This window comes from Thunnus thynnus, chromosome 8 (assembly GCF_963924715.1).
Source record: "Thunnus thynnus chromosome 8, fThuThy2.1, whole genome shotgun sequence".
NCBI classification, from domain to species: domain Eukaryota; kingdom Metazoa; phylum Chordata; class Actinopteri; order Scombriformes; family Scombridae; genus Thunnus; species Thunnus thynnus.
The window spans coordinates 25,533,362-25,555,314 of NC_089524.1; the positions used below are offsets into that span (position 1 = coordinate 25,533,362).

General features: G+C 41.9%; 1 protein-coding gene across 5 annotated transcripts in view; it reads left to right on the forward strand.

The window, feature by feature from the left end:
- suco (SUN domain containing ossification factor) overlaps window positions 1-21,732 on the forward strand; it is a 46,191-nt gene extending 24,459 nt beyond the window's left edge. Inside the window, exons 4-24 of one of the 5 annotated variants that reach the window (XM_067597482.1) lie at window positions 328-665; window positions 1,526-1,666; window positions 2,013-2,220; window positions 3,471-3,582; window positions 4,044-4,171; window positions 4,900-4,967; window positions 5,101-5,208; window positions 5,941-6,046; window positions 7,548-7,568; window positions 7,855-7,910; window positions 9,027-9,118; window positions 9,487-9,552; window positions 10,547-10,624; window positions 12,592-12,679; window positions 12,827-14,200; window positions 14,364-14,451; window positions 14,562-14,666; window positions 16,242-16,396; window positions 16,667-16,758; window positions 17,669-17,724; window positions 18,466-21,732. In XM_067597482.1, the coding sequence (XP_067453583.1) occupies window positions 328-665; window positions 1,526-1,666; window positions 2,013-2,220; window positions 3,471-3,582; window positions 4,044-4,171; window positions 4,900-4,967; window positions 5,101-5,208; window positions 5,941-6,046; window positions 7,548-7,568; window positions 7,855-7,910; window positions 9,027-9,118; window positions 9,487-9,552; window positions 10,547-10,624; window positions 12,592-12,679; window positions 12,827-14,200; window positions 14,364-14,451; window positions 14,562-14,666; window positions 16,242-16,396; window positions 16,667-16,758; window positions 17,669-17,724; window positions 18,466-19,035 (4,050 nt within the window). In that variant the 3' untranslated portion in view covers window positions 19,036-21,732. The remainder of the gene's footprint in view (window positions 1-327; window positions 666-1,525; window positions 1,667-2,012; window positions 2,221-3,470; window positions 3,583-4,043; window positions 4,172-4,899; window positions 4,968-5,100; window positions 5,209-5,940; window positions 6,047-7,547; window positions 7,569-7,854; window positions 7,911-9,026; window positions 9,119-9,486; window positions 9,553-10,546; window positions 10,625-12,591; window positions 12,680-12,826; window positions 14,201-14,363; window positions 14,452-14,561; window positions 14,667-16,241; window positions 16,397-16,666; window positions 16,759-17,668; window positions 17,725-18,465) is intronic. The other 4 variants (XM_067597483.1, XM_067597484.1, XM_067597485.1 and 1 more) reach the window with 4 other exon arrangements.
- Window positions 21,733-21,953: the final 221 nt, after the last annotated feature.

Here is a 21,953-nt window from a genome sequence, read left to right on the forward strand (position 1 = left end):
ATTAGTCAAAGCAGTTAATAAAAGACCTCTGTCCATTATAATATCACCTCATAAATAGGACAAAGCACACAAAAAAGGGAAATGAGGGGGGGAAAAGGAAATAATGAAATTCGTCAGTTACTAGTCATGTTCCAATTATGGCTTATTTGTGGCTGCAATTTCTTTCCATTCAAGTATCACAGTAGTTTTGACCAAATACCTGCATATCAATAATTAGGCAATATGTTGAAGATGAAACTATTGGAGGATTCAGAGGACATTTGTATACAAGAAATTTTATAATTATCATTAATATGTGTGTTTTTTTTTTGTATTTTCTTTCTCCAGACTGTGAATCCACGGGAAGCTGAGGTGGAGGAGACGAAGCCCAACCCAGAGTCTGATACTGTACCTGTTGCTCCTGAGCCAGAACCCTCCCCAGACCAGGTTGATTTGGACCTGCAGACTGACACCCAGGATCAGGACCATGACCAGGAAGCCCTGGTTTCCTCCACTCCAGAACCAGTTCCAGCACAGGGCCAAGTGTCCACAGATGCCCCAAACCCAGCAGAAGTCCTCATTGACACCCCTGCTGCACATCCCAGCCTGGACTCAAACCCAGCCACATCCCCAGATGAAGCTGAAAACACACCTACCTCACAGAGTGCCAGCCCGACCCACACAGGGTAAGCTCAGATTCCAATCCTCATTCCAGCAGGGACCCGCGTCTCTGGTATTAGAAGTTGGCTATAACCACAGAAACATTAGTGAACTGTAATTATATTCTTATATGTTAAAATATCTGTTCCTTTAATGATGGTTAAAGCCAATTTCAACCCTATCGAGGTATAATATACATATTAAATATAGGTAACTGATTTCCATTGTCATGTCAGACATTGCACATTTTCTTTGATATTTTTGTTGGTTAACTTTTTTTTCTCCTTAGTTTGTTTTATTTAAGTTATTTTGTTTTCTAATTTAACCACTATAAATGACTGATCACAAACTGAAAGTGAAACTCAAAGGAGAGCTGGTCTAAAATCCTGGATATGTTGAAATCACTTTCCGTGGAACTGGTGGCCAGCACTGTGAAATTACATGGAACTACTGCGTGAACTTTGTAATCGAGGTTTTTGGAAATCATGGAAAATCCCCTGTGAGGACATGGAACTAGTCTAGATGTCTCCTGGTTGGAACCATCAAGAAGAATTTGTCCATCGCAAGGAAACTTTTGAATTCAACTCCTTTCTCAAAGTGGCTGTCAACATCAGGACGTTTCAGTCGACATTTTAAGACCTGCGCATCAGCTGCCCCACCTGCAAGCAACCTCTCCTTCCCTTTTGTCCATCCATTTCTCTCTCTATTTGCTCTTTCTCTTGCCTTCTCTCTCTCTCTCTCTCTCTCTCTTACTCTCCCTATGCTCTTTGTTGTTTTTCTCCTCTTCCTTGTCCCCATCCCCTCCTCTCTCCTACCCCATCCTCCTCTCTCTACCCTCACCAGTGTAGGGAGGTGTGGTAAACGCCATGTCCTTTCTTTCCCTCAGTGCAGTGCGGGTTGCCAGTGCAGGAGATGAACTCCCAGTAGACAGCTTTGTCTTTGCTGAGCACTCTGTCTCACAGTGCGGGGTCATTCCCCCCGAACTGGCAACCTGTGAAAACTCCCCTTATGGCAGCCCTCTCCTCAGGTGAGTTTCTAACCCCCGGAAGCCAATCAAAGCACAGAGACAGGTAATCAAGGTACAAGCTACACCTCTCTGCTGCGCGCAACCATCGACCGCTGGCCTTGCTCTCCACTTACTTCTCCTTTTTTATTTTTTATTTCCTTTTTCCATCGTCTGCCTGCTCACAACCAAGGATTGTCAATACTGTCAAATAAATGTAATAGCTTATGTTTTACATCATTTGTCCAACATTGCTGCACACTCATTTGTGTTCTCCACTCCTCTTTGTCCTCCCCTCTCTTTTTTCTTTTTCTTCCCTCGAATTCCTCCTCTCTCTCTCTACATCATTGGACCCATGTCTGTGCTGTAGTGTGGATGAGGCTGGCAAAGAGGACCAGCAGTCAGACCAGAGCCAGAGTTCTGGTCCTGAAGCAGAGGTCCAGTCCACTTCTGTCCATGTGGACAAGGAACAACAACAACAACAACAACAACAACAGCGGCAGCGGCAGGAGCTGGAGGGTGGGCTGTCTGATTTGGACCGGGAGGAGAACACCTCCCACCACCACCAAGAACAGCAGGTCAATAGCTTGCAGTATCTCTCATGTTTATATCATTATATTTAAATTGACAGGCGAAAGAAATAAAAGTCAATAACATCCAAAGCTTTCTAATAAACGTAAGAAACTCGCACTAAAAATTATGAGCTTATTTCGTCAGCAGCATAATATGGAAGTTTAAATAAATCCAGGAAGCAAGTTCAGTTTTTAGCAGTATCTTTCCAGTAGGCATGGGCAGATACATTACAGTGCTGCAGGTATCATGATGGAAAATTTGACTGCTGGATTGTAATCAGACATAAACATGAACAGGTGGTGGAAAAACACAGCTGTCAGCTTCCTGGACAACTTGTAGTTGGCATGCTGAGCACAGTCCTCATATGTGGTTCAGGCGATGCAGTAGTTGATAACTCATCTTGCTTAAAAATGTCCTTAAAGTTGTATATATTATTACACTATTCTGCGCAATTTCAGTTGTTAATGTTGTAACAGACAGACATTTAGGTGGGATACTGTAAGTATGATCAGTGACTTAAATATGCTGCTGATTGGTCAATCAGTCACTCTCCCTACACATTTTGGCCCAGTATATAACTATGTGTGCTCACAGCTGCTGGCTAGATTGCCATGAAAATGATGAATATTTAATATGCAAAGTCATTCTAGCAAAGAGCAGTTTGTCAATGTTTCAAGAGGCAAATGCTGAGTGAACTTGCTTTCAGTTGCTTTTTTCCAAGGTTGACGGATGATGAAAGATGGGAATATCCTGGAGTATGTATTTATTTTCAGGGGGATTGTGCATACATTGTGTATTTGTACACAAAGCTAAGATCTGGTGACTAATCTGTTTGCGGCTGGCAATGACTCCTGTCGGACTGTCGGGGTGTTTACATAAGAGGCCGTCTGAGTTGGTGGATTTTTAGGATCAGACTCTCGTGAGGTCCAAAAGGTTGCTTATATAATCCATCAAAATATTATTCACAGCTCAATGCATCTCAATGCTTTAGTGTCCAGGGGCTAGCGGACTACTGTGGATGAGTCTTTTGATTTTTCTAGTACACACAGTGCTTGTGTGTCTCTGCTCAGCACCCATTTCATATTGTGACTCAGTGATGCCAGGTATCTGATCAGCTTTTAAGCAGTATTAGATTCGTTCTCTCATTGCATGTCAAGATTAAAGCATATTAGTAAGACGATTGCAGTTGTGATGATAGATACAGTTCAACCGTCACTCTGGGTCTTTGTGTGACACGCCTGTCTTTGTGTTTCAGGCTGGGGACGCCGGTATTGCCAGGGAGACTGATCCCTCAGTGCCCAGCAAAGAGGACATCCCGACCTTCGACGAGTGGAAGAAACAAGTCATGGAGGTGGAGAAGGAGAAAAGTAAGTGCATACATCCTTAAAACACACATTTAGGTACATGCACAGAAACGGATAGCGAGATATCACAACAACATCAACAACTAAGTGCAATATCCTGTGAAATTCTGTGGAAGTGCCTGTTTCAAGGCTTTTAAACTCAAAGATGGCCTGAGATCATTCACATGCCAGTTTTAATGTGCTTCTCATCTTATTACTCTATTGTTCTTTTGTCCTTCTTACTACTGTTTTCTGTGCTTTGTCATCCTGTGTCTTTCTCTTTAGCTTCCTTCCGCCTGCTCTATTTCTGTCTATCTCTCTTTCCATCTCCCTCTCTCTTCTCCCTCTCTCTGTGCACGCCATGTGCAGCGGTCAGCAGAGCGTGCTTTTATGTGTGTTGCATAACTTCTCTAGTTGTGCCTCTCAGGCAACGCTCTTTTTCCAGTGTCTCTAATGGGCCTAATGTAACACTCCCTCCTGTCCAGGTCAGTCTCTCCATACCTCAACCAGCGGCAGCCCCCATCCAGTGAAGAAGGTCCAGAAAAACTTCAAGAATAATTACGCCTCTGTGGAGTGTGGTGCCAAGATACTGTCTGCCAACAACGAGGCCAAGGTTGAACACACCTGTCCCCTGTTGCCTAAACACAAACACACACACACACACACACACACACACAGCCGAGGATACAGACGTCATACTGTCATGTTGCATCAGCAGATGGGTGACCACTTCAGGATCCCTTTTGCATTCATGAGCTTAACCAGTGACGTTTGTTTTTTATGTTTTATGTTCACCGCGTTTGGCTCCATTAAATAAATGAGCAAATAAATTTATCAGAGATCTTGTGGAAGAAGATGACTGGTATGTTATCTAGAAACGATAACCAAAGAATCCCAAACACTGTCAAAACAAGCACCGTGTAAACAGCACCATAGATATGAAGGCTATTGGTTTTCAGTCCTGCCTGCAACTCCTCCATTATGCGTTCAAATTAAGGTCATTGAGCTTCTCAAATGCACAAACAAAAAGGATACTGAGCTCTTACAATTGTACATATACATAATGTATTTTCCAATGTTGTAGAAGATTGTTTCACATTACACAACAGGGTCCTCTAGGGACATAAATCACATATTACTCAATGTAGCCTTTAATACTTCAAGAAAACAATGCAAGAAAAAAATAAGAAAAAGCTACAAGAAAAGATATTACAAGACATTGACAAGACATTATGACATTGATATAATATCTACAAAAGCTCCATTGCCTCTGATGCTGCCAAACCTGTACTATTTTCATTGTCATTGTCACTGACACTCTCATTCCCGTGTCTTTTTCAGAGCACTTCAGCTATTCTCATGGAGAATATGGACCTTTACATGCTGAATCCTTGCAGCAACAAAATCTGGTGAGAATACTGACACATACTACTGGTATACTGTTTGTCTGTAACAGAGTCTAATTGGAAAGGATGACTGTTTGATTCTAAAAGAGAAAAAGTTTTCAACTGTCTTTCCGTAAACCTCTCTACCTCTCTCCAGGTTTGTGATAGAGCTCTGTGAGCCTATTCAAGTCAAGCAGCTGGACATTGCTAACTTTGAGCTCTTCTCATCTACACCTAAAGACTTTTTAGTTTCCATCAGTGACAGGTAAACTCTCTTTCTTTCTTGTATCTACATACAATCCAACATATGCTGGCAGTGTATTTAAAATGAAATCGGCATGTTCTCATAGGTAGTAGGTGGGCTTTACTGCAGTACACCTAGGCCTCCAGTCTAAATTTTGCACTCTTGCAGGAAATGTAGCATTAAATAATCAAGTTTAGCATGTACAAAATTTTGCAATTACCACATTTCTTTACGTGAATCATAGCTGTTTGTCAAAAGGCGCTCCAATTTTTTAGTTTCATTTGTAAGGTGAAACATGTAAAATATAAAATGCACCAATAATTAGCCTTTCAAATTTAGTTTCTTAATTTAATAATATAAATGCCAAGTTAATTATTTCATGGTTACTTTTTAATGTGAAAAAAGGAAAATAATCAACCTGGCTAGCACCTTTTTCCTCAAACAGCACCAGCACTAGTTGAAATCCTTTTCTACCTCCTATATTATCAGCTCTAACTTTAGTGCAGCCAAAGCTGGTGTTGTCTTTGTTTTCAGTTTCACCCTCAAGATTTATTTCCAGCGTCATCTCGCACCGCAACTCATAAATTCCACCCTCTGGCAGGGAAGGAGAGACCTCTAGTCACACTGGGTGCAGTGAGTGGCATTTGCAACCAGGACAAAATTAGGAAGCCTTTGAGAACATGCCAAATTTCATTTTCAATTCACAAGGCTGGCAGAAACACACGCCTTACTTTTCCCTCGCTCCGCTTGCAGATATCCTACCAACAAGTGGGTAAAGCTGGGTACGTTCCATGCCCGCGATGAGCGCATCGTGCAGAGCTTCCCACTGGACGAACAGCTTTATGCTAAATACGTGAAGGTACTGCCTTTTTGTCCTTAATGCTATAATAGTACATTTATGTCTTAAGGAGAGGAATGACAAACAATGCACGTATTCATTCTTGCTAGTATATTACAGTTCCTAGTACACACACAAGAAGACACAGACACATTCATACACAAGGTTAAAGCTGTGTGTCAAGCTCAGGAGACCCTCTTATGACTTCATGGTAAATTAACCATGCCATCAGCGCTGTCTGTAACCCCTCCCTTGACTGGATGAAGAAATGTGACTCTGACTGACTGTGAGGATGTGTGTTCATGACAGAGTTCCACTTGTAAGAACTAAAGGGCACATACACATTACTATTTTGTTGATTATGTTTATGATTTGGGTGTCACGACTGAGCAGGCCAAGTTGGACCCAGTCTGTTGAAGGCTGGGCCCATTACTGAGGACAGACAGGAACTGAAATCATACAGAGTGATGTTAAAGGATTACAGTTGTTCACCTTCTGCTCAAGTCGGTTATAGTTCTTCCCACTAAGATTCATTTAAACTTCAGATTTTAAAACATTTTTAAACAAAGAGAAACAAGCAAGTTAGTAAGCAGGAAAATAGTCCGATGTGAAATGAGTCCGACTCTCTCCGCATCTCTCAATCAACCATTTCAACCAAATTAGTCTTTATTGGCATAAAATGCAGCATAACTAAGCAAGGCAAGTTGTTCTTTGATGGACATCCATTTCTCTTTTGGCTCAGTCACATGTAAGAACTCGTCATTGAATGTGTGCTGCAATGTGAGAGACTAAAGACCAAAACAAAGTGTCTGATGGTGAAAATAAATATGTCGGGTGCCTGCTTACCATCTTGTCTTTTGTACGTCTCAGTTATTATCTAACCCATTCATGAGAATGACTCAAAACAGAAATGTTACTGTTCATAGGACAATAAAAGTGTTGATGTAATAAATTATAAGATTTTGTGCTTTTCTGAACTGTCTCTCCACTCACATTTCTACCCTCGTTCTTGCTCACTTGAGATTCACTGTGTAGACTTGTGAAACAGTTGATTAATGCTCGGATGATTTTTATGTGGAGAGCGTGGGTGTTATGTGTGGGTACTTACTGTGATTCATGCTCTATTATTAAATAATTGTGTTATTACATAACTGATTTTTGTCTAGAAAGTTTCAGGATTATCTGCGTCAGTTGCCACAAAGATGGCACTAACTGCTATGTTATGTCCTGTTCTGATGTTTTAAATCTGTCCTGAGCTTATCGTCCTGCCTGTCTGTCCCTCTGACTTGCTTGTGTTTCTTTCTAACTGCTCTTTTAAAAACATCTCTATAGTATCTTCTTGTCTGTGGACTGTTGCAGACCAATGATCCAGATTATATCAGCAGCGTGTTTGTCTTATAAGAGAGCCAAACTGTAAGCAGATGCTTGACTTGCTTATAGCTTGAATCAGTCTCCACTGATCTCTTTTTCTTGTTTTATTTCTCTCTCCTCCTGTCTCTCTCCTGTCTTCCTCTCGCATCAGATGTTCATCAAGTACATAAAGGTTAGCACTCTTCTCTCTCTGTCAGAGGTTGTTAATGGTCACACACTATAATTGGTGAGCTTTGGCAGAGCACAATTTTCATCTTTAATGCATGTGAAAAAGTTATTAAACAAGTGGAACATGCACACAAATCATACTCTCAACGCTTGGCAATTGTAGTATTTTATTTTTATTTGTTTGGTGGGTTATGGAGTGGGCATTCTCACATTACATATACACATTATTTGGACTAGCACTTAAATTGCGGATGATATTTTCAAGAGTTTTTTTTCCATTTTCCTTGTAGGTTGAACTCCTCTCCCACTTTGGATCAGAACACTTCTGCCCCCTCAGTCTCATCAGGTAAAACCGCACTGTCTCTTCCTGTCTTTGTGATTTTCAGAATCTGAATTGTAATTAAATAATACAAAGCTCAATATTTTATACAACACTTCTATGTAAGTATTTATCTTAATGTCAGCGTTTTAGGTGAAGAAAGACAGTCTTTCATAAGTACATTGCCACTGTTGAACAGTTTGCTGTAGGAGCAACCACTAAGGTTACTGTCCTCTTCTTCTAAAGCAAATAGAAACACTGGGGGGAGAACAGGAAATTGGATGCATCTGTACTTAAACACCACACACAGCTTTCTTCAGCCAAAACTAGCAAACCAGTTTTCAACAAGTCATTTGACTTTAATTTTGCATGGGTGAAAAATGTACTGTTCACAGTGTTTTATTATCCTAAATAATGACTCCATTGTCTTACTTCACACTATACTGAACCATATTTCCAGGAGCTATTAGATTATACAGGAGACCGCTTATCAGATCCAGAAAGCGATTATTGGGATGGCTGCACATTACGATTTTGGTCATTTTAATACGTAAACAGATTAATCAAAGTCAGAGCCTTCTCTTGTACACACAAAACTTTATACACAGCTCTCTCCCAGATGAGTAGAACCCAACCTACGCTGAGTATTAACTCTAATTTCACACAAACATACATGTATTTACATGCCTATCCCAGATCATTGCAGTCATCAGGGACTTGCCCTGTGGGAATTGCTGTTGGGGGTTGAAGGGGCTATAAAACTCCCCTGCACATTCTTACAAGAAGGTCAAAGTAGACTTCTACAGATTTTCTCAACAGTAAAGACCGTTGCTGGACCCTGAAATGAAAAGAAGAATGTGAAAAACTTTAACTTGCCTTTAGCTTATTTACCTTAGTAGAGAACACTATTGATCATATTAAGCTTGTTTTACATGTTAAGACACTTAAGTAAAGTGTTTAAATTACTTGAGGTGATCGTTTTTATTGTGTTTTTCTTTAAACGTGATCTGAGCAGTGTGGTTTAGAGGGCCGCATTTCCCGACAAAGATTTCACCACCTCTGCTGCGTGGTAATAACAACCCTTAACCTTTTATGCAGGCGGGTTTGTAGGTGTAACAGAGCATTTGTGTTTGTTTTGTGTAGGGTGTTTGGTACCAGCATGGTGGAGGAATATGAGGAGATAGCAGATTCCCAGTACCCCTCAGAGAGACTGGAGTACTTGGACGAAGACTATGGTAAGATTATACATGATCTATTGTCCAAAGACTTCACTCTTTACTCAGAAGAAATATTAACCTATTAAAAAGAAAAAAGTTGTATGCTGCCTAACCTGGCAGAACAGCCCATGTGCTGCAAATCATTAGACTACAAAGGACCCTGAGAAAAGAGTCGAATTACATTCTTGTGCTCAAACTTGGTCACCAAATACCTTCTGCCAGAGTTAACTATTAACACCAGCAACTGAGTTTCTTGGACTCTTCATTTCTGACAAATTCTGTTGTATTTCATCGTTAACTCATTTAAAAGTGTAACATTTATTTACTGTTAAATGTGATTTAATCAACATTTTAACATGTGACTATTAAAATGTTCGTCTCTTCAGACTATCCTCCTGGCTACCAACCATCAGAGGACAAGGCTTCTAAAAACCTGCTTGGCTCAGCAACCAGTATGTACACACAGACGCACATGCAAACATGGTAATATAACTATGAAAATTATATGACAGGAAATAAGCCACAGCAATACAGCTGATGAAACAGTACTGACACTGAGATCCACTATGACAATTGGTTTTGCATAACCGTTTTAGAATGATTGAAGGAAGGATATTTAAGAAAACATTACTCAGCATTTTGAAGGGCTAGAAGCCTCCACAGTACTTTTACTTTTTCAAGGCTAAACAACAAATTTCTTCTACATTCTTTTGCAGCTTGTGGCAACAGCATACAGTTCAGAAACTTCAAACCATAAAAAATACATAAAATTGTTTAGTGAATCTGATACTGAATGTAAAAGGAGAATTATTACCAAATTAGTTTAATACACATGTAAGTGCAGCAACCCATGCAAACACTAGATCCTTTACATTCCTCAGGAGACAGTGCTGAATGTTTCCTCAGCATTTTAACCTACTTGGCAACATACATGCACATTGACATAGATTGGGGTTTGGCTTGCAGAAATTTTCCTGCTCACACTACCTACACACACACACACACACACACACACACACACACACACACACATGCGCAATCACACTGGTGCCCCTGTGTCTCCTGATGTAGCAAAAGGAGGACTGGTGCACCACACACACACACACCACAAATCATTGTGGCTCAAACCATAAAACCATTAAAAAAAAAACAGCAGAGGAACACAAACATTTTTCCCTCAGTTGAGCAGGCTCGGAGAGGAGTTGAACAAGAGAGAATGCGGACTGAGGGAAAGCCTTGAGGGAAAAACTAGGAAAGAAAGTTAGTGAAGGAAATAATGTTGATGCAGTTCAGAACAGCAGTGACAAAGAGGAGAAAAAGGAAAAACAAAAGCCAAAGCATTTTGATTCACTATCACACATTTGTTTTCAAGCTGCTGCCCGTCAATTTATTTACCAGGAACTTCATGACCTCCAAAATAACTACATGCGTGTACTTTTCTTTTAGATGCCATCTTAACCATGGTAAACAACATTGCTGCTAATGTGCTGGGCGGCAAACCAGAGGGTGGAGCAGAACCAGGAGGTACTCATCTTTCATACACTTATTACATCCTGTTTCACCTTTCATGTCCACAACTTCCTCATGTAAATGACCATGTTGCTGATTTTTCACCAAAATCCTGTCCTGTCATTCTAATGTGGGAAAGATAAAAGTCTGACACAAATATGATGACAGCAGCCTGGGTTTTTTTCTATATGTTCTGTCTTCCTTTTTACCCTTCAAAAACTGAATTATTTTCATTCCTGAACTGTAGTTTTTTGGAGAAATTGACAAAATTTATTTTGGAGGTTTTGTTTATGTGAACTGAAATTGTAAAAGTTGTTCTGCAGTCTTGCAAGACTATAGATTTCAGTTTAACATGCTACAGTTTAACAGGTGAAACTGGTCCAACATTATAAAATATTGATTCTACATATTCTTCCTCACTCTTAGAAAAGTTAGGCCCTGACATGCATTTGCTTTGTTCTCTTTGAGCAACCACACCTTGTTAACGGGTGTTATGAAATATAACTGGATTGTCCATATAAAACCTGATAGTTTCCAGATCATCAGAAAACTCCCCTGCAGATTGTTTAGCATGAGTCATCATATTAATGTGACAAACTCATTCTTAAAGGCACTCTTGACTGCTTCACTGACAGTTCTGAGTAGTAGGTATAAAGAATGCCTCCATTAAGCTTTTTTTTATACACATATTTTTTGCCCAAGAAAACCTGAATGGAAAAACCAAGGATTTCAAAAAACACGTAAATATCACACCATAGTTTTTACACCTGGCTGTGGTGGAAGACTTGTATAAATAAAAAGCAAATGAAAGAAAGGCAGACGGAAACAGATTTACATAATGATGATCTGTGAGCTTTTTCTGCTTTTCTGTTTTTCAGCCACCCACCATCACATGTCTCCCAAAAAATAATAAATCAAAAGGGCTTTAGAATATTTGCAGAGCAATTATATAGTTGATGGAAACAAAGTTTTGCATCCTTTTGTAAATCGCTTCAAATTGTACAGAATTTGTATGAAAAGATACCATACTCTCTGTCTGTCTACACTCTATCCTCACTGTTCAGCTGCCATTTTTCTCCATTTCTCTGCCTCCAACCACTGGCATGCCGGTCTTCCCACATATTGTTTAGATTAACTGCTTTTAAAAGTAGGTCACTCGGTTTCCTTCCCTAAAGTGCGAGCATATGTATATCTTCAGCGTTCATATGTATACGTGCAGAAACAGCCAGATGATTATATGGTTGTCGGCAGGGGGTCTCCAGTCGAGTTTCAGCAGAACTTTGGCTGTGTGTGTTGTACTTCTTGGCAGAGGAGCTCACATGCATGGGGGACTGAGGGGGGCCCATGATGTCAAGTTTGCTCCTTGTTTTAATTACCACACAGGGAGCTGCATCAGAATGACTATTACTTAGCTCTACCTATGTGAGGAAAAATCCACCTGAGCACATATTTTACCCAGCGCTAATAATTTATTTATGCTTTTAAACAATTTCTTTTCTTTCCTTCTTTAAACTAAAAACAAGTCTCTTTTTTGGAAGACCAACTTTGTAAAATACTCATGCAACTTTTACACACTTTCCAAGTGTATTTTTTCTTTTATTCTTAACAGCCTTTGTCACACAAGAATTTATTTGAACCGGAGTCCACAGAGTCTGCTGTCCATTTACTGTCTAACTCTGTTAAGTGTCTTTTTTTTACTGCTGGCTCTCTCTACATTTACGGCTCTAATTCAGATTGTGGGAGAGAGAGATCGGTTCTAACTGGACTAGACTGGTTCACAGTATTTCTGACTTCCCAAAACATGGGCTTGCCAGCCAAACTGCAAGTAAAAGGGTGTCTGTTCTACAGCGTGCTTCCTGCCGCCACATATACTAGGACTGGGGAGAAACATCTCACTAAGTTATATGACCAAGTGTACCGTAGCTGTCCAAGTGTTATCAAAGTCCTGTAGTGAGTTTGTTGATTGTTTTGTGTTTATGCAGGTAATACGACAGCAGAGGTCCAGACTGAGAAGGAGGGGAGCACAGAAGTTACACCAAAACTGGTAGAAACCCGTCACAGCACTGCAGTGTAAGACCAATTAAAGGCATATAAACCATTACGCAAACCATTACACAAGGAGTAAAACAAAATTTTGGGTGTTTTTACACAATTTTTTCTTCAAAACCTCTCCAAGAACACACAATGAATATGCTGCTTTCCATTTCCTTCCTTCAGACTGGAACCTGCAGAGCCAGAACATCCTACAACCCAGGAAGACTCCAATATATCCAGTGACTCTTCCACACCCTCCCCCACATCACCCGAACCCCACGAGGACAGACAGATTGTCACTCTGGTAGAGGAGGAGGAGGATGAAGAGCCCAGACAGTCGACTGTCACTCTGATGGAGGAGGAGGGAGAGGAGGAGGAAGAGAAGAGAGAGGAGGAGACAAGGAGGGAGGCAGACAGGAACCAGTGGGAGAGCCAGGCGTACTGTCCTTTCTCCTCCTTCTCTTCTCTGTCTCTGTCCTGCATGGCCACCCTGCCCGAACTGCTCCATCGCTGGTGCTCAGCCAGGCTGGCCAAGGAGAGACTCCGCAGCCTCAGGCGGAGGCAGCTGAGCTCTCAGACACAGACACCCCCTGTTGCAAACACCCCCGCCCTCACACACACACCTCCACAGATCCCTGTCCCTGTTCCCACACCTCTACAAGAAGCCCTTCCCCTCACAGAAAAAGCTCCAGAGCCTGAGGTTCCTCTTAAGGGCCAAAATGAGGGCAAACCTCTGGGTGAGGCACACACCACACACACACATCTCACCCCTGACGCACACACTCCAGAGCCCAACATCCTCCTAGAGCCTAGTAGAACCTCTACCATCCCCCCTCACAGTTTCTCAGACATCCACAGTTCCCTAACACGCCCTACCCCCACACATGAGGAGAAGCTGCTACCTCCCATTAAAGACGCAGCCCTGGACCCTGTTCCCACTCCACCCCTCCAAGCCGTCTCTATCCTAGAGACACAGCAGGCCAGCAGTGCCACACCCACTTTTACTGTTAGCTCTCCCCCACAGCCTCTGGCCTCTGAGACAGCCTCTCCTGGTGTTGTACTTCCCCCTGTCAAGGAGCAGCCTGTTCACCCTCTTCCCACTGTGTCAAGACCTGAAGACCTTATCCCCCCTCCCACCGAACTGCCAGCAGCTCTCCCTCTGACTGACACTCACACAGACACAGTTAAGTCAGGCGCAGACAGTGGGGACTCACAGAGACACACTGTCCAGGCTTCTCAGTCTCAAGGGGAGCACGGGGACTCACTCACTCAGACTGGAGAGCCCCATCGCATAGAAGACACGGTGGACGAAGACCTGTTAAGCACTAATGGGAATGGGAACGTCCACCGGACAGCTACAGACTTCTATGCAGAGCTGCAGAATGGGGGGGATTATAATGGCGGCGCAGGGAACGGGAACAGCGTATTATTAAACGGTGGAGCAGTGCACGGCTCCAGCCAGAAGGAGAGTGTGTTCATGAGGCTGAACAACAGGATCAAAGCCCTGGAGATGAACATGAGTCTGTCCAGCAGATACCTGGAGGAGCTCAGCCAGAGGTGAAACCACTGGACACAAAGAACCTTATAATTATGTAGTAATAATAAAACTGCACATCGACACTGGACGTGTCTTTTAACAAAGCTGCAGTTTGCTTGGTAGAGTCATACGAACATGTAAGAGAATCTCACAGATTGTGACTTTTGCATTTGTGTTGTTCAGATACCGTAAACAGATGGAAGAGATGCAGAGAGCGTTCAATAAGACCATCATCAAACTGCAGAACACCTCCCGCATTGCCGAGGAGCAGGTCAGTTTGCATGAAGTCACACACAGAAAGAGAAATTGATGCACTGACAGTTAATAGTCATGTAACAGATCATTCACTGTTGTGCTTTGCTTCCTCTTGTACATTTTCAGGACCAGAAGCAGACCGACTCCATCCAGGTTCTGCAGAGCCAGCTGGAGAACGTCACTAAACTGATGCTCAATCTCACCGTTACAGTTGGCCAGCTGCAGAGAGAGGTGACCAGCCTGCTGCTGTTGATTGCTAATTATTTCAAGCAGTATTGCCTACTGCTTACATGTTGATTATACATCAGTATGACATTTTCCAACCAGTTATCAGAAGACAATAGATCTGACATCCTGTCTGATTGAGGCAGGAATGCAGTCTTTACTAGCTTATACTCTTCAGAAAGCAATTAGTGTCATAATGGAGTGATGTTTTAGTCATTTATATAAATGCAAACAATTATCAATCTGACTAACTAGAGCTGACTAACACTTGGGTTTCCTGCTGTGCTTTTATAGCTGAGGTGAGGATACTGGATTCTCCTGATGCAAAACAAATGTTTAACATCACAGTGGTTGTTTAGAGCAAACCACTATTATTCAAACAGGCACATATGAGGGGACTTTTTGGGGGGTTTGGTCAGATCTGTCCATGCCTAACACAATCCAGAGTCAGGATATTGATTTTGCTGCTCGGAATGCATAACGATCTCGGCAAAACAGGTGTTTGAAACATTACATTAATGAACAGACCATATGGAGATGGGGCTAACAGCTAAAAGAACATGAACAAATTATACTAATTGTAGGAAATATGCATTTTGTCTCAGGCCCCAGTTGACAGTTCGCTGGAAGTCCTTTAAATATTAAAATATGAGTCACAGTTTGTTGATAAGTAGTTCATCAGCAGTTGGAATTTGGTGGGATGACTGAGAGGGAGAGATCCCACCGGGCCATGTACATACAGAAAGGACATGAAGACATTCACATGAGTCAACTGTGCAGCAGATTAACAAATATGTTTGGAGACCAAGCGAACACTAATTCCAGTTGTCCTAAATATTTCTGTGGTCATTCCCAGAATTTTCTATCTGTGGACTCAGGCAGGGTCAGTGGTTGATTTCAAAATACCCTACTGACCTTTCTCTGAGAGCATACAGTTACAACAAGAAGGACATCTTCTGTGCTCATAAGGATTGAGTTACATTGGGAGAGTATAGATTTTATGAAGGATAAACTAATATGGAATGCAGTGAGCAGACTTGACTGTCAGGCAGCTGCCAACAACTGGGAATGAATTTCCATTAGATGTAATACTCCAAAACTGCAAATCACACCACGTTGTCTAATAAGTGAAGTAGTGAAGAGTGCACTTTGTATTTCAGGCCCTTTGCTGACAAGTTGGCAGAATGACAAAATGGCAAATTGTTGATACACTTGGAGAGTGTATCATATCTGAATATAATCCTAATAACCTTTTAAAATCACCACCTGTATAAGTGAAGAAGAAGAGGGAATATGAAGGGAAGTCCTAAGTCAGCTTATTGATAAACAGCTTGATTCCTATTTGTATCTAAACATGTCACATAAACCTTTTGATGGTACGGTGGTGCGTAAGAAGTTTTAATGTATGATCTGTGATGTAATATGTCACTTTAGGACAGTGTGAAATGCCCAACCTGCTACTAACATACTGAATATTTATTTGATTCTCTGTAATGTTATGTGGGGAAAGGTTTTAAATGTGTGTTTTGCAAACTTGCGCTGCATTTCACTTTAGCCGATGGATTTTTTTTTTCTCTGCAGGTATCTGACCGTCAGAGCTACCTGGTGGTCTCGCTGGTTCTGTGTCTGTCTCTGGGCCTCCTGCTGTGTCTGCAGTGCTGCCGCAGCTCTTCTCCCAACCCCAACACCAACACCGCTGCCCTTCCCAAGAGCCACCACTACCCCAGCCCCAAGAGGTTTGTTTCTCTCTCTCTCACACACACACACATGCACATGCTTAGTTTATTTAGACTTTTTGTTTGTCTGAGTTATTTATGAGGTTTTTCATCTAATATTCAGTTTTATTATTCTGCTTTTGAATAGAACATATTGAATCACTTACACCATAATTCAGCTGTTATGTGCTCATCTAATGCTGTCACTCCTGTCCTGCCACTAACTGAAGTTGGACTAGTGACAATGTAAACAACACTTTATGAATGCGAATATCATCTTTTTATTGTCAGATGCTTCTCCTCCTATGACGATATGAGCCTTAAGCGCAGGGTGACCTGTCCGCTTGTTCGCTCCAAGTCGTTCCACCTGTCCTCTACAGAAGGTAAAAACACCCTCACCTAAACACACACTACACACAAGTCTCTCCTCCAACCTGCCTTCTCTATGTGTTCTCCATCTATCGTGTTTCTCCCTCTGCATTTGTCATTGAAACATAAGCAACAGTGAGGCTCGATACTTCCGTCAGCTCATTGCAAAAACCGCTCTATCGCTACCGTAAACCCTCTCAGGCTTTCTGCGTCAGACTGCTGCAGCTCTTGCCGCGTAACTGTTCACATCCAACCATTCTCCAATCTCAAGCACTTTTTCCTTTACTTCCGTCTCTCATACTGTCAATATCTTCGCTGTTTCCTCTCAGCACATGGTGCCATGCTTAGTGGCTGATATCCCTGGTGTTGCCAGCGCCTCCAGCAACACAAACGCACAGGGAGAGGCTTGTGCAAGCACTAAAAGAATAAAGTCTTTGATTCATGAAACCTAAAACTCCCCCTGCTGTTCATTATCCCTCAGCTGTGTGTGTGTGTTTGTGTGTGTGTGTGTGTGAGTGTGAGAGAGAGAGAGAGTTTGCCCTTGAGGCTGAGAGGCTGTCATTGCCAGCTTGTGTCCACATGCAGGCTTAAGGAGTGTAATAATAGAGCACGATGCTTTGCTGGCTTATGGTAGACATTTGCAAGTAGTAATCAATAAAAAAAATAACATGCTTTCCTGTGATATTAGCTAAATCTTTCTAGTTCTTGTCAAATTTGTTGTAAATATATACATATCTAACAAAATGCATTGTCAACCATGTGAAGCTACTCGCTACCTTCTGTGTAGACATTATTAGAATATGGATTATCTTTTGCCGTTGCACATTTAATAAAACTACTTGCAAGGTCACGTCATGCTTGTTACATGTATGTTTTCCTGTTTCCCATTCCATCATTAACCTGGCCCCTCTCTCCCCTCCCCAGTAGGTCCAGATGACTTGTACATTGTAGAACCTCTAAGGTTTTCTCCAGAGAAAAAGGTACAGTGTCTGTTCCAACTGCTGCTGTTGGCTGTGACGGCCGCCTTACATAAGTGCTGTGTGTTTTAGTGTCAGTCAGTCTGTACAGTAAGTGTGTTGGAGCAGGGATGTGTCTCAATGCTGTGGAATGACTTCTTCCTTAGTCACTGATCTCATCTGATCTGACGCGTGTTAAGATTCAGCCCACTCCAAAGATCTGCCGTGTCTGTTAACCACTTCTTTGCTGACACTGCGGACTTTTTATTTTTCGTACTTTGAGAACACACACACACACAGCGAGGTGCGGACAAGTGAGAGCACACACTAGTCCATCGAAAATTACAACATGTCACACACTTGTCAAACATTTTCATCTGAAAGTGTTTGGCTAGGAGAATAAAGCATGGTGTACTGTGGCTTTATATCACAACACAGCACTGGGTCACTTGTAAATACTTTGTTTGGCAGTTTTAGTAATATCTGTTTCCTCCGAATCCTATCTTCCATCTTTCCCTCTTAAACTTTCCCACCCTTCTCTGACTCATTTGTGTGACCTCATACTAAATAAGATGGCACATTGACAGCATTGACAGCCTTTTGAAGGCTTGTAGTCAGTGTTTGCTTCATTTTTTTAGCTGTTGTCATCGTCAGCAGTGTCTAGCACAAAAGTGGTTAATATGGCATTACATAATAAGATGCATCTTCGCTTTCTTTGAGCATTGTTTCAAATTTCTTTCCTCCTCTCTTCTGTTTTTCCTGTAGAAAAAGCGCTGCAAAACAAAATCGTTGGACAAGGTTGAGACTGTGAAGTCATCTGATCCCTCTGCTCCTCTCACCAACGGGGCAACCAAATGCAATGGCTTCCACCCATGCCTCCCTGCCCTACCCCCACCCCCACCCCCTCCTCCTCCTCTTCCTCCTCCTCCTCCTCCTACTCCTCCCCCACTGCCTCCCCCTCCATCTGTAGAGGAGGTGTCATTATTGCCCACTTGCACCTCCAGGGAGCTTCCCTCAGAGACCAGCAGCTGCAGCTCATCCACCCACTCTGAGGAGTCCTACACAAGCCGCCTCCCCCCTCCCTCTCCCATCTTCCCCTCCGCCGGCCTGTGCAACGGCCACGCCCTGGCCTTCCCCCTCCAGCAGCCTCCCGTCAAATCACGTCAGGAGAAGCGCTCAGTGAAGCGGCGAAAGTCACGGCAGACGGAGCTGCAGTTCCCCCACATGCCGGGAGGCAGCGTCGGTTCTCTGCCCAGCCTGCAGCAGCTTATGAAGGGAAACAAGGAGATCAGTGTTGGGACCATCGGGGTGACAGCTGTCACCGGACATGTCTGAGGACTCACACTCATCAGTGTGTTCACTCTTTACGAAGTTCACTTTTACACAACTTTCTTTACACAACCACACACACACACACTATATGGTAGCAGACTCTATTTGCGTAGTGAGGAGATGAGGTTACTGCATCCCAAAGAACCACATTTCCCATGAGCACCCAGGCGCACCGTGGAACTGAAGCGGCTATGGCAGCAGTAGCTCAACATCCTCCAGTCCTTATCCACTCCTGTCAAAGACCTGTTTACGGTTACGTGCCTTTATATCTGTTCTAGACCTTTTAATGCTAAAAACATGAAATTTAAAAGAATTGTTGATGTTTTCGTTTGGGGACAGAGGGAGACACTGTGGTGGGGAGTGAAACATTAATACAAGTCAAGTCTATGTTTTTCTACTGGATAAGCACATTGTCCCACGACAGTTGAGCACCAGTAAACTTTCGTTCCCCCACTTTGAGCACAGTGAGGAGAAGTGTCGGCCTCAACTCCACGTTCCTTCACCTACAAAGGGCATCAAGAAGTATTAGGCTGCTCTTTTGGATGAAATGTGTCATAATGAGAGAATTGTGGAGCATGACAAATTACTTCTCTTATCCTTATTTCCTTCTGTCTTCCATTGCCATCATTTTTCATCCTTTCTGTCCGGTATTGCATCCTAAAATGACTGCTGGGACCAGAGTGTTTCACGTACACCAGAACTCTCTCTATTTCTCTTCCTCTGTCTCAGTCAGTGTACTCCAAACCAACCGTCAGAGCTGAATGAAGAAAATCATTTTTTGCATGAGTTGAAACTGTCTGAACGCGTTAGTCCTTTCAGTTTAGAGTCCCACTAAACCTCATGTTATAAATACAACAGCAGCAGATTCGAGATCCTATTAAATCAATCGCTACTCAGCTTGGGCTGGGCCCAAAAACACGTGTACATACAAACACCATGTGAAGAGATATTGTGCTGTTTATAGTAGATATTGTGACGATGGAAGATAATATGGATTTTAACAGGACAGAGGCAAGCCATAGTTTTTGACAGTATGTTGAGAGCATCGTGTAGGAGCACATTGCAGAGCAAAGTTGAATGTTTACACTCATCTCACACGCACACACACACACACACACCCTACTGGGACCCTGCAGAAGAGTCTGAAAGACCAGTTTTATTTATCTATTTATTTATTTAAATGTCTACAGAGTTTTCTAACTTAGGCGCTGGCTTCCCAGTCTACCAACCCTGCAGTGTCTCAGTAGTATATTAATGTTACATAGAAATATTGCAGTAAGATACACTCAACGGTACTGATACATGGTCATGGTGGACGGCTCAACCACACAGGGGTTTTTTTTGTTTGTTTGTTTGTTTGTTTATATATAGTTTCTAATAATATATCTGATAAGTATGGCATGTCGTACAGCAGCATATACTGTACATCCAACAAGATAATTGAGTATCGATACAGATTTATTAGGATCATCGCTGCTGCTTTTGTATATGTTCAGAGCTGCTAGGTGATCGGAAGTAGTGAAAGTTAGTGTTTTTATCGTCTTCATTTCATGCATCTTCCTTGTCTCGCTAATTTTAAATCACCCTATTAATGATTTCATGACTGACCTACAATGAAATTCAGTTTAATATTGAAGCGCTGTCAGGACTTGGAGATGTGAAAAGGGTTCTTCTTTTTTCTTTTTTTTTTTTTTTTGCTTGCTTTTAGAGAATAAAATCAAATATTTGTTTTTCTTAATGTACGCAATTTCTGACTGGCTCTGCGTGGTTGGACTTGGTGTACATTTTGACAGAGACAGAGAATTCTCTTCTAACTCTTCTCTCCCATTAGTCTTCTGACCAGTTTCTACGGCTTTCTTCTTTACATCTCCTCATCCTCCAGGGTCACCTCTGACCCCCCTCCCCCCACATTGCACGACTTTCTCTGTGACTGTGAAGAACAATTTTTAATATGCCTGCTTTTATTAACCACTCTGTGTTCTCATTTGGAGTTGGAAATGCTCCGTCAGTCTACATGCCTGCTTTACTGATCTTTCCGTGCATCCTCACTCTCATCGTACACTCACTCGGTCTTTTATTCACTTGTCATTGCTCTGTGAGTTTGTGTGTTTGCCCCACACTGAATGATAGTTGTGGTTTGTGAGGAGAAGGACATGAATTGTTGTTGAATAAAGGGAACGCAGCAAAGATGGGTATGATTTGGAACACTATTCACGTGATTCTCTATGTTCCACAAGCCGAGCAAATCATGAGGTTTTTGTTTTACCCTTTTTTTTTTTTTCTTTTTTTTTTTTTGAATGTGTATGATGTTATGTATGTGTGCGTGTGTGTGTGTGTGTTAACCTGCATTCATGTGAGAATTTATTTTGTTGATCTCATGTATGTGTATGTCTGTGTTATGAGAAAGACTACTCTGAATCTACTTATCCCGTAACACAGCGACTAAGGAGAACGCCCTCGGAGAGAAATTCTAGGAGCTTGGTGTGCACTTTGTATGACTCCTCATGCCTTTTTTGTTTTTCTACCTTCTATGTCAAGTGCTATCTTTTCTTTTTTCTCTCTCTCTCTCTCCCTCTCTTTCTCTCTGTGATTACTCTGAAGAGCTGCACAGTATTTTTGAGCAGGAGTGAGTTACTACAAAAACTGTAGTGCCATTAGAAACTGTGAATTTCTAAATAAACCTTTTTTTGTCGTCTTTCACTTTGTCTTTTATTGTGGGCGCCACAGTGTGGATCCTGTAGGTTAATTATAAAGGAATCTTTAATCATTCCAGGTCTATGAAGGGCTGCAGTATTTTCACTTGAATCACAACATTACACAATAAAATATGTTTAAATGGATCATGGGAGTATAATTGAAATTAATTTATATAGTATATGCACTAAAAGTGCGTTACAGAGTGTAAAACTCTAGACAATTAT